At 30.2% G+C, this 13,437-nt stretch overlaps 1 protein-coding gene across 2 annotated transcripts in view; it reads right to left on the bottom strand.

Moving 5' to 3' along the window:
* Positions 1-8,656, bottom strand: part of LOC129975616 (neurogenic locus Notch protein-like) — a 46,352-nt gene extending 37,696 nt beyond the window's left edge. The window contains exons 1-7 of one of the 2 annotated variants that reach the window (XM_056088693.1): positions 8,433-8,656; positions 7,196-7,309; positions 5,944-6,057; positions 4,023-4,139; positions 2,713-2,832; positions 2,471-2,584; positions 811-924 (exon numbers count right to left, since the gene is read on the bottom strand). In XM_056088693.1, the coding sequence (XP_055944668.1) occupies positions 811-924; positions 2,471-2,584; positions 2,713-2,832; positions 4,023-4,139; positions 5,944-6,057; positions 7,196-7,309; positions 8,433-8,586 (847 nt within the window). In that variant the 5' untranslated portion in view covers positions 8,587-8,656. The remainder of the gene's footprint in view (positions 1-810; positions 925-2,470; positions 2,585-2,712; positions 2,833-4,022; positions 4,140-5,943; positions 6,058-7,195; positions 7,310-8,432) is intronic. The other variant, XM_056088694.1, reaches the window with a different exon arrangement.
* Positions 8,657-13,437: the final 4,781 nt, after the last annotated feature.

Genomic DNA, 13,437 nt, shown 5'->3' with positions numbered 1-13,437 from the left:
GAAGTACGGCTCGGTTTAAGGTTAATACAGGACGCCAAAACTGAAAATTTTTTTAGTGATTTCTCACCAAATGTAATCATCACAAAATCGTACAAAAACTTTTTAAAAATCTGCAATCCCGGATGTATACCAGAAATGTTCACAATCGGCTTTTAGCAAATTTAAAAGCTGATTGTGAACATTTCTGGTATACATCCGGGATTACAGATTTTTAAAAAGTTTTTGTACGATTTGGCACAATTTTGATGTGCTTGGCGAGAAACCGTACATTAATCGTAACTCTTACCACGATTACTTATCTGATAACTGTTAAGCCTATTTTTGCGTTTGATTGAAATTTTTATTTAAAACTTCTTTCTTGTTTATATATATCTTCTTTCCTCTGACTATATGTCTTTTAAGTGATATGACAAACTATCTTCAGAACACTTCTAATAATATTTTGTAGTTCCATTAATTAACTAAAGAAAGCTTTTGATTCAGTACAGCTGCAAAAATGTTCTATGAATAAAGCAGTCTACCAACGAGATTTGTTTATGTTTAATTGTTGCCATTCGAGAATTAGTAATAATCTCGATTTCTGTGCCACGTACGTTAGTGTTTTATATATTGTATATAGATAATCTGGTTAATAAAAAAAGATGAGTTTCAGTTCACGTTTCCATATGTTTATCGACAATAGGAATTTTTGTATTTTTCCAGAAATATAGGTGATTAGTGTTTTTCATTCAAAAGCAAATCCGTTCAGTGATATTTTAAACACTTTAAATTCTTGTAATAGAAAAATACATTCTAAAAGAAAACACATACCAAGGCAAAATTTTTGACCGTTGTCATCTTTTTCGATTTTTCCCTCCGGACATCTGCAATCAACTTGTCTTTGATCGTTTAAGAAGCACTCGTAGGTTTGTGAGCAATTGCAATCTGAAGAAAAGAAACAAATAAATTACAGAGACTATAAATAATTGTCAACATTCAGCATTCACTATTTTTTGGTTTAGAAAGACAACTTTGTTTTGAAGTACGAATATCTTATTAAGGATTTGAATCCTGATTTCTATAAAAGTTTTGAATAGTTCTTGAGATATTTTGATGATAAAAAAAGAGTCATAAGTATCATTAAATATCTTATACTAAACATCATAAATTCTTGCATGGCAAGAAAATGTACTTTACTGTTCTAACTAAAATAACCGAAACACACATTACTTGCAAAAGAAATATCGAAATGCCTTGCATTTCAAATAAACATTTGTTTTGAAATTCCATTGATAATAGGAAATCAAAATATACTTTTAAATTTTTGGAGAACAGATCTTAAGCAGAGAGAGCATCTCCTGCACTTCAGTGGCGCCATCTATGCCAAGAGTATGTCTTAGCTGCTCATGCGTCACAACCCTTTTTACTGGGTGTATTTTATTCAAACATTGCACATTCACTTGCACAACCCCCATGGAGGCTCTTTCACACACCTCACAGAAATAATACAGGAAATAGAACAACCATGCTAGAACCAGGACTCGAAAGCTGGACATTCAGATCATGGGGAAGACGTGCAACCCCTAGGCCAGGTCATCGGCTGAAGTAAAATGTATTATTAAAATATCAAAAAATATTGATCCTGTCAAGAGAAATGTTTCTAAATGCTTTTTAACTTTAGTCATTTGTTTTGAGCAACACATCTACCTTGTTAAATGCTTGCTTCAACATTAAACACAATTTTAGCACACGTGGATGAAGGTCATGCAGACAATATGATTTGCTGTTTTATACCAAAGAGCATTTGAACAAAAATAATTCAAACTTTTATCGTTATAAAGATTTGATTCAGTTTGTGAAACATATGAAGTATTAAAATAATTATCAAATAAAACCTTAACTTTTATTTCTTCCTTGCGAATATTTCATACTACAGATTTACTTAGACGAATAAAAATATTTTATATTGCTTATTTTGAATCTGAGGGGGCCTTCAATGTTCTTGTCCTCAAATTGTATTCTGTGTAAAAGCATCTTCTCTTGTCGGCGTCCTGGAATAGGGGAAGCGCGTCTTCACCGTCATCTGGGCGTCCTGGGTTCGAGTCCCGGTTCGAGCATGGTTGTTCTATCTGTGAGATGCGTGGATGTACCCTCCAGTAAAAAGGGGTTGTGTAAGCGAATGAAGGACGCGTGAGTAGCAAAGTCATACTCTTGGCTCTACTATAAAAACAAGAGACGCTCCCTCACCGGCTTAAAATCGCTGTCTTCGTAACAGCGGGCTTGTTCATGGCAAGTTCTATAAGAAATAACAATAACAACCTCTCCTCTTTATTAGATACAAACTTATATGCAGTTTATTTGAATGATAAAGGCATTTGTTTTGATTAATAAATGACATCAGTACTAGTTAGAATTTTTTTTTTTTTTTTTTTTTTTTTTGCATATGAAAATATATGGCAGTGGAATAAAATTTCTGAAAGTAAATACTTACTGTAGCAAGCATTTTCACCGTTTTCAGTCAGTTCAATTGTTCCACTAGGACATCTACAATCTCGTTGTCTTTGGTCGTTTAGGAAGCATTCATATGAATATGGACAATTACAATCTAATTAATAAATACATTTCTGTTTCAGTGATGAAAGAAATTCTTTCTGACTACAACAAGTCCTTCATTTTATTTGATATGCGATTAATTTGGATGTTACAAATAAATTTCAAAACTGAAAATCTTACCCACACAAGAAAATTCACTTGTTATGCCGTCTCTTCCTTTAATCTTTCCATCAGGACATCTGCAGCCAGTCTCTCCTCTATCGTCCACGTAGCACTCATATGTATGCGGACAGACACACTCTAAACACAAATTTATATTCGTGAATATAAGATGTTATTTTTCCTTTAATGGAGAAATCCTTAACAATATTGAACACACGGATAATTATGTCATTAAATGTGCAATATACATTATGATTTACCAACATTTTATCTGAAGCGCGATAATTCTATGATAAGAGTTAAATCTTATCCACTCTAATGCGAATGTGTTTTTAAATTCTGTTTTTTTTATTATTGTTAAAATTGAATGCTTTCTCACACTGCACAATATACACGATTTTTCACAATATTCAACTAAATCAGACACTATGAAATTTAAATCAGCAAGCGTTCATTAATTTTATTATTGGATTTCTCTTTTCTGTAAAAATATTTTAAAGCGGAGCGTGCAGTGTATAGAAATTACTTAAAAAGAAAATTAAATGCATTAAGAGGTCCGAAAATATATATAAGGGTGAGATTGTTTGATATAAAGAGGTTGTTTGTAATTATATGTATGGTATAGGAAGAGAGCATTAATAGAATTCTAACTATCCGTCTATTATGTTTCCCAGCCTCTCTTTCAATCAATTAGACCGAAGAGTATAACTATTATACAAGCAAAAAAATCATCTGTTTCTTGGAAAAGTTCAAGGTAGGGAAAAATAATAAAAAATAGGGAAAATAGCATTGAATGTGATTCCATAAGATAATTATTACTTGACAGAGAATTTAAGAGAAACTAACCTCAAAGTTCCTTAAATTTTAAAGAAACAAGTTATAACTTAAATACTAAAAGGTAACAGATAATTAAAATTAAAAAAAGTGTACTTTTTAAAAAGCAATAGATTTGTTTTTAAAGGAGCTGTCTTTTTCTAAAATGTATTCATCAGTACATTATTTGTTTCAATATTAATTTAAAGCTGCTTTTGAGTTCTTCAACTTAAAATCACTGCTAATAATAAAGATAAATATGCGTGAACTTGTATATGCGTCTGTTTATAATGGCGCTCTACAAGCCAGACAATTTGACCTATTGCTACCAAATAGGATAAATATATCCCTTGAATGGAGCAAATGTACCCCTAGGAGGGATTCTTTTTTTCTTTTTTTTTCTTAATTAAAATTGAAAATTAAACTAAATATTGGGGATTTTCCGTCATAATTACCGTTCCGTTGTGATTTCAATGTACTCAAATTTTCAATATTATTTTAACATCAAGACTTACCGAGACAAGATACAGTGCCATATTCATCCACTTTTTCTATTTTATTTATTCCACATCTGCAGGTAGCATTCCCTTCTGAATTCAGGTAGCATTCTTGAGAAGAGTGGCAATTGCAATCTTTTACAGAAAGAGATTTCTTTAAAGTGTATTATCAAATGAGTGTAAAAATATCAAATAATAATATTTGAAATTATTCTCTCTTTGCATAAGCTAACCGAGACAGAATTTAATACTTTATTTATCTGCTTTTTTGATTGTTGGTTTTTTTATCTTTAGATTTTCAAAGTACTCACCAGAAGAATTTGATGTCTTTAGTGAAACGTCAGCTTGAATCAAATTTTTTATGCTTAATCTTTGTCTTATTTAATCTTCTCAGATTTCATCTCTGATATGGAACTTTTAAGGTTCATTATGTTAGAAGTTTTGGGAAAGAGGATTAGAGTTTTATGGGAAAGGTAATAGGTACGATTCCACACCTTATCAGAGAATTTGAGTTTTGGAATATTCAACAGGAACAGTGGCTTACTAGCTGGATGGAAATGCATTTGAAAACCTTATTGAAGCTTTAGTAAGAAGCTTTGCCATCATGATCGCAGAAAAAGTGCTAATTAAGGAACTGGTTAATGATGATTCATTGATAACAATATATTATTATGTTTTTCTCATAATCTGTGCTATTTTATGATTTACATTTTTTACTATTTTATTCTACCTCTTTTTTTTTCTTTTTTCAAAACTATTTCATTATTCTATTTTTACTTTTAACTAATGTGTATTGCTTGTTTCATATATATATATATATATATATATATATATATATATATATATATATATATATATATATATATATATATGGGATTTGTCTTCAAATATCTTCTTAGGAATCAAGAAATCAGTGGTGCAGTTGCTTTTAGAATAACAACCGAGACTCAATATAATGTATTCAATAAGAGACAATTTGCCCAGAGAGACTCTTATGCGAATTACCTCATAAAAAAGTGCTGAGTGAACCGCTGTATTTACCGATAATGAAATATGACTGAAATTTGAGGGAAATAATATTTGGCGATCTATTTTTAAGAATAGTGATATTCAATATTATTTTGTGAGGAGAATAAATGAAAATTATTTATTTCACATAAAATATTCCTCTATTAATTAAGTAAATATTTACTGATTCGTGATAAAAATTTAATTGCAGGTGTACTTAAAGCATGCTGTGTATTAATTGGATTAATTTATACTAGTAAGTAACCATTTTGCATTTTAAGCCATAGTTTTAATTATTGTTTTGATGATGTTATTTATTGAACTGAGCAGGAAGTTATAGGAATTCAAAGCTCATTTCTTTCCAATCCGTACTAAGTAGTTTCTTCACAACTTTGTAAATTTTATGCAGATTTAATTTGTTAAATCAAGACAGATTTAGTTCTAGCAATAATAAATCATTGACTTCTGACCATGAATCTAACGCAACAGTACACTTATAAAGGAATAAAGTAGGTTTGTCAATATGTTCAAGTGGATAAATGTTTTATGATCTGGAATATTCAATGGTCAACCTTACAAAAACAATGCCGAATTCATTTTAAATTTATTTTGCAATATTATTCAAGCAGAACTTGTATTTCAAAGACTGGATATAGGTTATTCTTTTCACATTCATTATATAGTCATTACAATATTAACATTGGTTCTTAAATTTCATTCGCAATCAATTATGATTCATCATAGAAATCCAATCTTTAAATAAGCACACTGCATTCAATAAGCAAGAAATATGATAATCGAAGATGTAGAATTTGATTTATTTGAAAATATTATAATCAATCACCACTATTTTAAATTGCAAATGCTTTATTTTCACATACACATTATCGATCCAATTATACAGGAAAATGGTTAAAAAAATATGACTCACCAATGCAAACTATAACACCGTCATGTTCTTTCTCAATTTTACCTGAAGGACATCTGCAATCAGGTAAAGTGTGTGCATTTACGAAACACTCTTGTGATGGGTGGCAGTTGCAGTCTACAAGAGAGCACAAAAATGTTCACCAATGCGAAAAAAAGGATTTGGCATAGTATTTTTTTATTGTTGCGAAGGAATTGAAAATATTTTCATTTTTCAGCGAAATATTTAATAACGTATTTTTTTCAGTGCTTAACGTCATAGAATGAAGACTTTATTTATGTTCATAATTTTCATATTTTCGGAAAAAAAAATATGAAAATTTTTTTGGAGACAGAAAAATTAATTATTGCTTTTTTTGCCATCTGTTTATTATATAAATATTTTATCTAAGATATGCTTTAGATATTTACAAAAAATAACACTTGTTAATCGTTGTCATGTTTATTTATCTTACATTTCAACTAGTATGCAGTTACATTTATATAATCCATACAGAAATGCAGCCGTCATTTTCAAACTTTAATTTCATTTGCTATCTAATATGTAACTATGCGCAGTTTTGAAATAAGAATTGAGGAGAGAAATTGTTTTAAATCAACACCCAGTTCTTCTCAAACTATTTTTATGTCATTTCAGTTTGCTTTTTAATTATGGAATTCCGACTCTTTGACACTTACTATAATGTAATTAAGAATATTTAAACACTATTGAGATTGGAATGCGATGTGAATTAATGACTTAAACATAAGTAGTATTCTAATAATTCTAATTTAACTATAAAACAAAGGTGTAAATAGGTAAAAGTTAATATGAATTCTTCCCTTCTGGCCTTAATAATCTTTCATAATTTTTTGAACCTGCATTTGTGTTATCCTAAATACATACTTTGGTAAGTAATCGGCAATGTCCCTTGGGCCAACTTACAAAACTATAATTGACTTATTTTTAAATTTTATTTCAATGGCATAGTTAATTATATATGTAATATCTTTTACACTACTTATAAAAATATTTGGTAACAATAGTTCTCTATTTACTTTTAGAAAAATATTATAATCAGTAAAAGAAATTCAAATTTCAAAGGAAACAATGAGAATCTAATAAGAGCATTGTATTCCAAGTAAATATAGATTTTTTTTTTACTGCTGAAAATATAATAATTTTTCTTTTCTACCCTTGATTACAATTTTTTTATTCTACGATACATATAATGGATTTAAATATTTAGAAAAATGGTAAAATAAATATTGCTTACCAATGCAAACTTTAATATCAATTCCTTCGACTTCAGTTTTATTTGGAGGGCACCTACAATCAGGAGATCCATTTTCATTTATGAAACACTCTTGAGTTCGATGGCAATTGCAGGCTGCAAAAAACATAAAAAATTTCAATTTAGGGAATTAAAAGAGGCGGCACAATATTTTTATTTTTAAAAGAAGACTGCAGTTGTTTTCGTTTTCCAAATACATATTTTATAGGATTAATTCTTCTTTGTTTAATGCCGACGAATGAGGACTGTTTATTTTTAACAAATTGTTGTTAACTCGCTTTCTGTTCTATCTGTTTATCTATGCATATATGGATTATATACATATATATACATGTGTGTGATATGATGTTATGATAATTTAATAACTTTATATTAATTTGAGAAAGTTAATGTTGCAAGATATAGGATTTAGGAGAAAAAAATTATAATGATGTAGATCTTCAATAAAAAAAGTACATTCACTAAAAAAAACTTAACATCAACTAATAATAAGATTCTGATTTACAAATTTACTAAGTTTTTGCGTTCACATGTACCTCATTAACATGTAGACGCAAGTTTAAGATTAGTTTTTTCTGAATCTAGGATTTCTTATTCATTAAATCTCGAGAGAAAATTTTTTAAGTGTTCTAAAAATATTTTTTATGAACCAAACGTTCCACCTGTTTAATCGGATTTCGATTTTTTTTTGTTGTTGTTGGTGTGGTTGAAGAAATAAAGACAAACATTACTTTATTTTCTAAAAGCATTTAAATACAATAAATGGAAACAGAGGCATCTGTTTGCTTAGATATTTAGTTATTTTTTTTAGAAAATGCAATAGTAGATCAAAGTTTTTAATTTTTTTAATTTTGAGATTTTTTTTATGAGAAGGTAAAAATAAATGATCTCTAGCTCATTTTTATAAATTTAGATTTAATGTAAATATACTTCTTTCTTTTCAAAAATTATACTGTTCATCAAATGATATTCTTATAAAAAATTTTTTAGTGCAAGTTTAGTTTTAATTGTATTTGGGACTTCTTCATGTAAGGGTAAAAAATGTTTATCTATAAATAGTTGGATAAACAGAATTGATAAATTATGTAGGGATTATAAAATTACAAAGCAAAACACACTTTTCATGAGTAAATTCATGCATGTAATGACATTTACGAAGAAAAAATAAACGCATAGAATGAATGTAAAATCAAAATACATAATAAGAAATTTTAATCACCTGCAGGATCGTTCTGTAAGAACAGCGTCTTGTTGTCGAATCCTTGTAGATTTGCGGAATCGTTTTCTTGTAACAGTTTTTGAAATCTTAAGCCTTTAGCCTTCAGTACAATTAAAAACAAGAAAAACGTTAACACTGATGCACATGCTTTCATATTGATTTTAAAATAAGATTTTTTACAACTCAGTCGTTCCTCAGAATATTTGATCAAATGCAGAATTCATTTTCTGATTAAGTGGAATATGTTATCAGATAAACTTCTAAGGTTTCTACTATCTCCTTATCAGTTTTCAGTAAGTGTTTGACGGTTCTTTATTTTCTTCCTTGTTGCAGCTTCTTAGAGTAATCTTATTTCCATTTTTTAATGATTAATATAAAATGAAAAGGATTATAAAAATGTATCAGAAAGAAAAAAAACTATAGCAACTTTACTTGCACTCAAACTTTCACTCAAATTCACTTGCACTCAAACAGATAAACGCACAAACTTACTATGAATGGATTTCTTTCAAAATTTGAGAGAAATCTATAAATTTCGACGTAATTCCATATATAAAATTCTGGATATCTTCGTCAAAGCGGTTTTGAATTTTAGTATTCACAGATAGATTTTATACATTTTTGCAGACAGATTATGAAAAATGTGCTTTTTGAACTCAGAACTAGTATCAGAACTTTGATACTTAAAAAAAAAACCAGCAGGAGAAGTCTCCCGGAAAATTTTATACATTTCTCCCAATAACATTGTACCCTCTCTCCCTCGCCGCAGACTGTTATTGCTACAAGGGCTCACATTTTTGTTTATAAACACAAAATTGCTTTGTATTATGTATTATAGCAAAAAAAAGGATTTATGCTTTTTAAATTCATTTTTGTCGAAAGATTGAAGCTGACATTTGATACATAACTAAAATTTTAATAAAATTCTCCTTTAATAGCAATATTACATATTAAATTTCAATTACAGCAAACTTTGCTTTTACGAGTTAGTGCGTTTCTATTTATATGAATGTAGGTATCAACAGACAAGTAACTTATCGACGAATTAGATTCAAAATCGGGAACTTTAAACTGTCGGGAACAAAACTTTATTTATTTAATTGTTTTATAATTTGTTAATATAATAATTTTAATTTATTAGTTAATATATTTATATATTTTTAATATGTATTTTTATAATATATTAGTTTTTATTTTCTTCTCTAATTTATTGATTTTTCTAATAAATGTAAAGATTATTCTCAGAATTGAATGATGGATACAATTATGGGTGAATCAAAAATTCAAATCGCTTAGTAAATCCTTAGAAAACAATGTGATGTAAGTTGAAAGAGATAGATTTGAATGTATTGATAAGTTGCCGATTCAATTTTATTTTATGAATGATCGATTCATTTTATTATTGAAAAATATAATTTTTAAAAAATTCGAAATGGCACGTTGGAAGGTTTAAAAGAGAGATAAATGGTGGAAGGAATGAAATGAGAGCGTGATACAGAAATATTTGATAAGAATGTAATAAATAGGATCGCTGATTTATCATCTTGGCGCATTTCTTATTATTTCTATATGTCCAACCGCATTTTATAAAAAGCAAAATTCAGCCAAATTTGGCAAACTTTGAATCACATTTGGCATATCACAACGAGACTATATTTCTGTCGCTATTTGCATTAATTTGCTATTTTCTTACATATTAAATTACATATAATAATGGCCAGTTTAACCTTATATAAAAAAAAAGGCTTGCCTATGGAATTTCTCTTCTCTTCATAATGTCCTGGATTGCAAATAATATATATTTCTTTTATCTCTAGAATTCTTATCTTTATACGTAAATGGTTTGTATCCGGCATTCAATTTTAAATGGTAAATAAGATGATACATTTATGAAAAATACTTAAAAATTTGAAATATAATTTTATATATGAATGATTTAATTTGTCATCATGACATGTAAAAGAAAAATTTCGTTCTCAATTCGACCATCAAAAATCAAACAAAAGAATATTTCTTATTGCATTTATAACTTAAACCATTAGGAGATGTTAGAAAATATTATGCTATAAAAAGTTTCATGATTGAATTTTATTTAGTCTTTTCTATACTCCAGATTAATTATTTGACAAATGATTTAATCTTTGTAAATATCCATTATCTTTTAATCTTTCAAATATCCAGATTACATCCCGATGCTATGTAAGATGAAAAAATGTTGAGAATAAAGATTCACAAATTTTTAAGATGAGGTGAAAGTCTTCCTCAAGAATTTCAGCTATCGAATGAGGAGGAACATTATTCTTCAAATTATTACAGCATAAAGTAGTAAGAGTAAAAAAGGTACTTATTACCCTGGATAGAGTGCTTTCATATCTGAACATTCATTTCATACCTGGAAGTGTGCTTTCATACTTGAATTGGAAGGCATATTTGCAAATTACTCCATTCATTGCCTTGTCCCATGAAAATATAACACGACCGAGCATACAGTTGCAAAGCACATCAAACTATTGGGGTTTAAGAAAACTAAATAACCAATAAAGCAATATTTCAATATGACGCTGGCAAGTGTTTAGTAATAAATTTTCTAATGATTGATATTTGGTCTCCCATTGAATGGGGAAATGATCAATATATGCCGGAAAATGATTGGTAATTACGTCGGAAACAAGTCGTGGTAATTATCGACCGGTGTTTTGCTAGAGGGCATGCCCAAAATCGGGAAGACGTCTCAAGCGAAGTCGCCACGACTTACACAGTGCTGTAGGGTGAGGTTTTCCCAATGATTGGCCAACGATCTTTTGCCAATTAAAAAGACCAAAAGTATAAATACTCGGTTGTACAAAACTCTTTCGAAATCTACGATTTCGGATGGATTTCTCGAAGAAATTAATTTCTTATGCAATTCGGAGTGAGAGCGCAAATTTCTACGCTGCCAAGGAAGAATGTAAACCAGGAAGAGGGGTTTGTGTGTTTCTTTATGCGTTTTGTATTGTTTTAAAATACTTGAATCTTTTATTTGGGACACTTGTTCACACATGCAACGTATTTATGTTGCTTTTATGATAGATCTGCGACTCCAAATGCTTTACATGGGTGTTGTAAATATGTCACAGTGCACAGAATTTGGTAATAATTTAAGAAGTTTCAAGCAATTATTAAAATATTCTAAGAGTACGTAAATATAGTGTATATATGTCCTTCTTAGACTGCACCGAATTTTTTTTCTAAATCTTTTTATTATTTAATTCATGGTTAATTCTAATGGTTAACTACAAACTATGATATATATACGATTTGCTGTTTTAATATTAAATGTAACGAATTATACTGTTTTCACTTAATAAATCTTAAATATAAGTCCATACCGAAATTTTTCCAAGGATAAGAGCTCTATTCTTTTAATTTTGAGCATTGTTTAAATGGTAAGATTGCAATCTGTGTCAGCATACAACTCCCTTAATTTGCACATCATATTAATGTTAGTCTATAATATATCATTATCTTCCGCAATGAAATAAATGTTAGAATTTTTGCTTATGTATGAGTTGATTTTTAATATTCATTTTAACAAATCGAATTGTTTTTAAATTAATTTTAAATAAAAGGCATTTTGAAACGTTAAACAGTGTACGAGTTATGTTTGTGTGATTCTAATTCTGAGCATTGATCGAATGGCAAGTCTAAAATCTGTATCAGCACAACTCTCTTCTAATTTGTCCACCACACTGATGTTAGAATATAGTACAAGGTGATTATAATTAAAGTTACCATTTCAAAAATCTGTAATTTTGAAACTACTGGTGAGAATGACTTGATATTTTAGCAGAGCAATTGGGAAGCAACGGAATTTTGTTTGGCGAAGGAAAAAAAAATAGCTCCAAAATTTGCCGATAGACGGCTCTGTCAGGAACCGTCTATTCGCTATTCGTTGTACTTCAATATTATTATTGATTCGTTAGTACAGTAATATTATTAGCCAAAAGGAAACAATAGAGCTCAGAGGTTTACTAAAAATTTATTAGTAATAAGACAAGAATACATGTTTTATAGCGACAACAGTGATAATGACAAAAAAAGAGGTTCATGGAACACACACCTTACTGATGGGTGGTTAAGGCATAAGTTGTTGGATATGCTTTCGGCATTGTTCCGCTACTAATTGGAAGCGCAAAACGGAATGATCCACTACAGATCGGAAGGTATCTGTATTGACACAATGGATGTGTTGTGTGAGGCTTGCCTTCGAATCTGCTAGATTCTCAATCCACCCGCTGTAAACAACATTCTCCACGTACCCCCAAACCCAGGTTTAAGTCGAGTGGCCACCGGAAAACTGAGGGTTATCATCCTATCATCTCCGAAATGAGCACTCAGCAGCTGCTTCACTGGAGTATAGCAATGTGCGGAGTAGCGCCATCTTCCATGAATATTGTGCGATCCACACACTGACGTTGCTGAAGTGCCTGAAGGACATGGCTACGCAAAAGTGCTCCATACCGCTTGCCAGTAATGGCGCATGTAACGGGACTCTCATGTGTGATCCTCTCGAAGAAAAACGGACTAAACGACAAACGCTGCCGTTATTCTGCACCACACAGTGTCCTTTACAGACTGAAGAGGTAATGGTTTTGGCTGGAGCGGATTCTCGGTCGAACATATCCGGCAATTTTGTTTGTTTACAGAACCGTGAAAATGTAAAAAGGGCTTCGTCAGACCACGAAATGTTCCATGGCCATCCGTTGTCTACTTCCATCCGGTCAAAAAATCGTAGGGTAAAAGATTCACGTGCTTCCAGGTCAGCAAGTAGCAACTGCTGCACATAGGGTATTTTGTACGGATAACAGCGCAAGATGTTCTGTGGGGCTTTACGCACCTTGCCGATCGATATATCCAGCATTCGGCCAACTAACTCCCCGTGCACTGCTGATTCCAGCATCACTGTTAGTCTGTTGTTGTAATGCTGTAATTAAATCTTCCACTGCCGCAGCTGAACTCGTTTCCT

Source organism: Argiope bruennichi, chromosome 7 (assembly GCF_947563725.1).
Source record: "Argiope bruennichi chromosome 7, qqArgBrue1.1, whole genome shotgun sequence".
In the NCBI taxonomy this organism is placed as follows: domain Eukaryota; kingdom Metazoa; phylum Arthropoda; class Arachnida; order Araneae; family Araneidae; genus Argiope; species Argiope bruennichi.
This window is presented reverse-complemented; position numbering and strand designations above follow the sequence as displayed.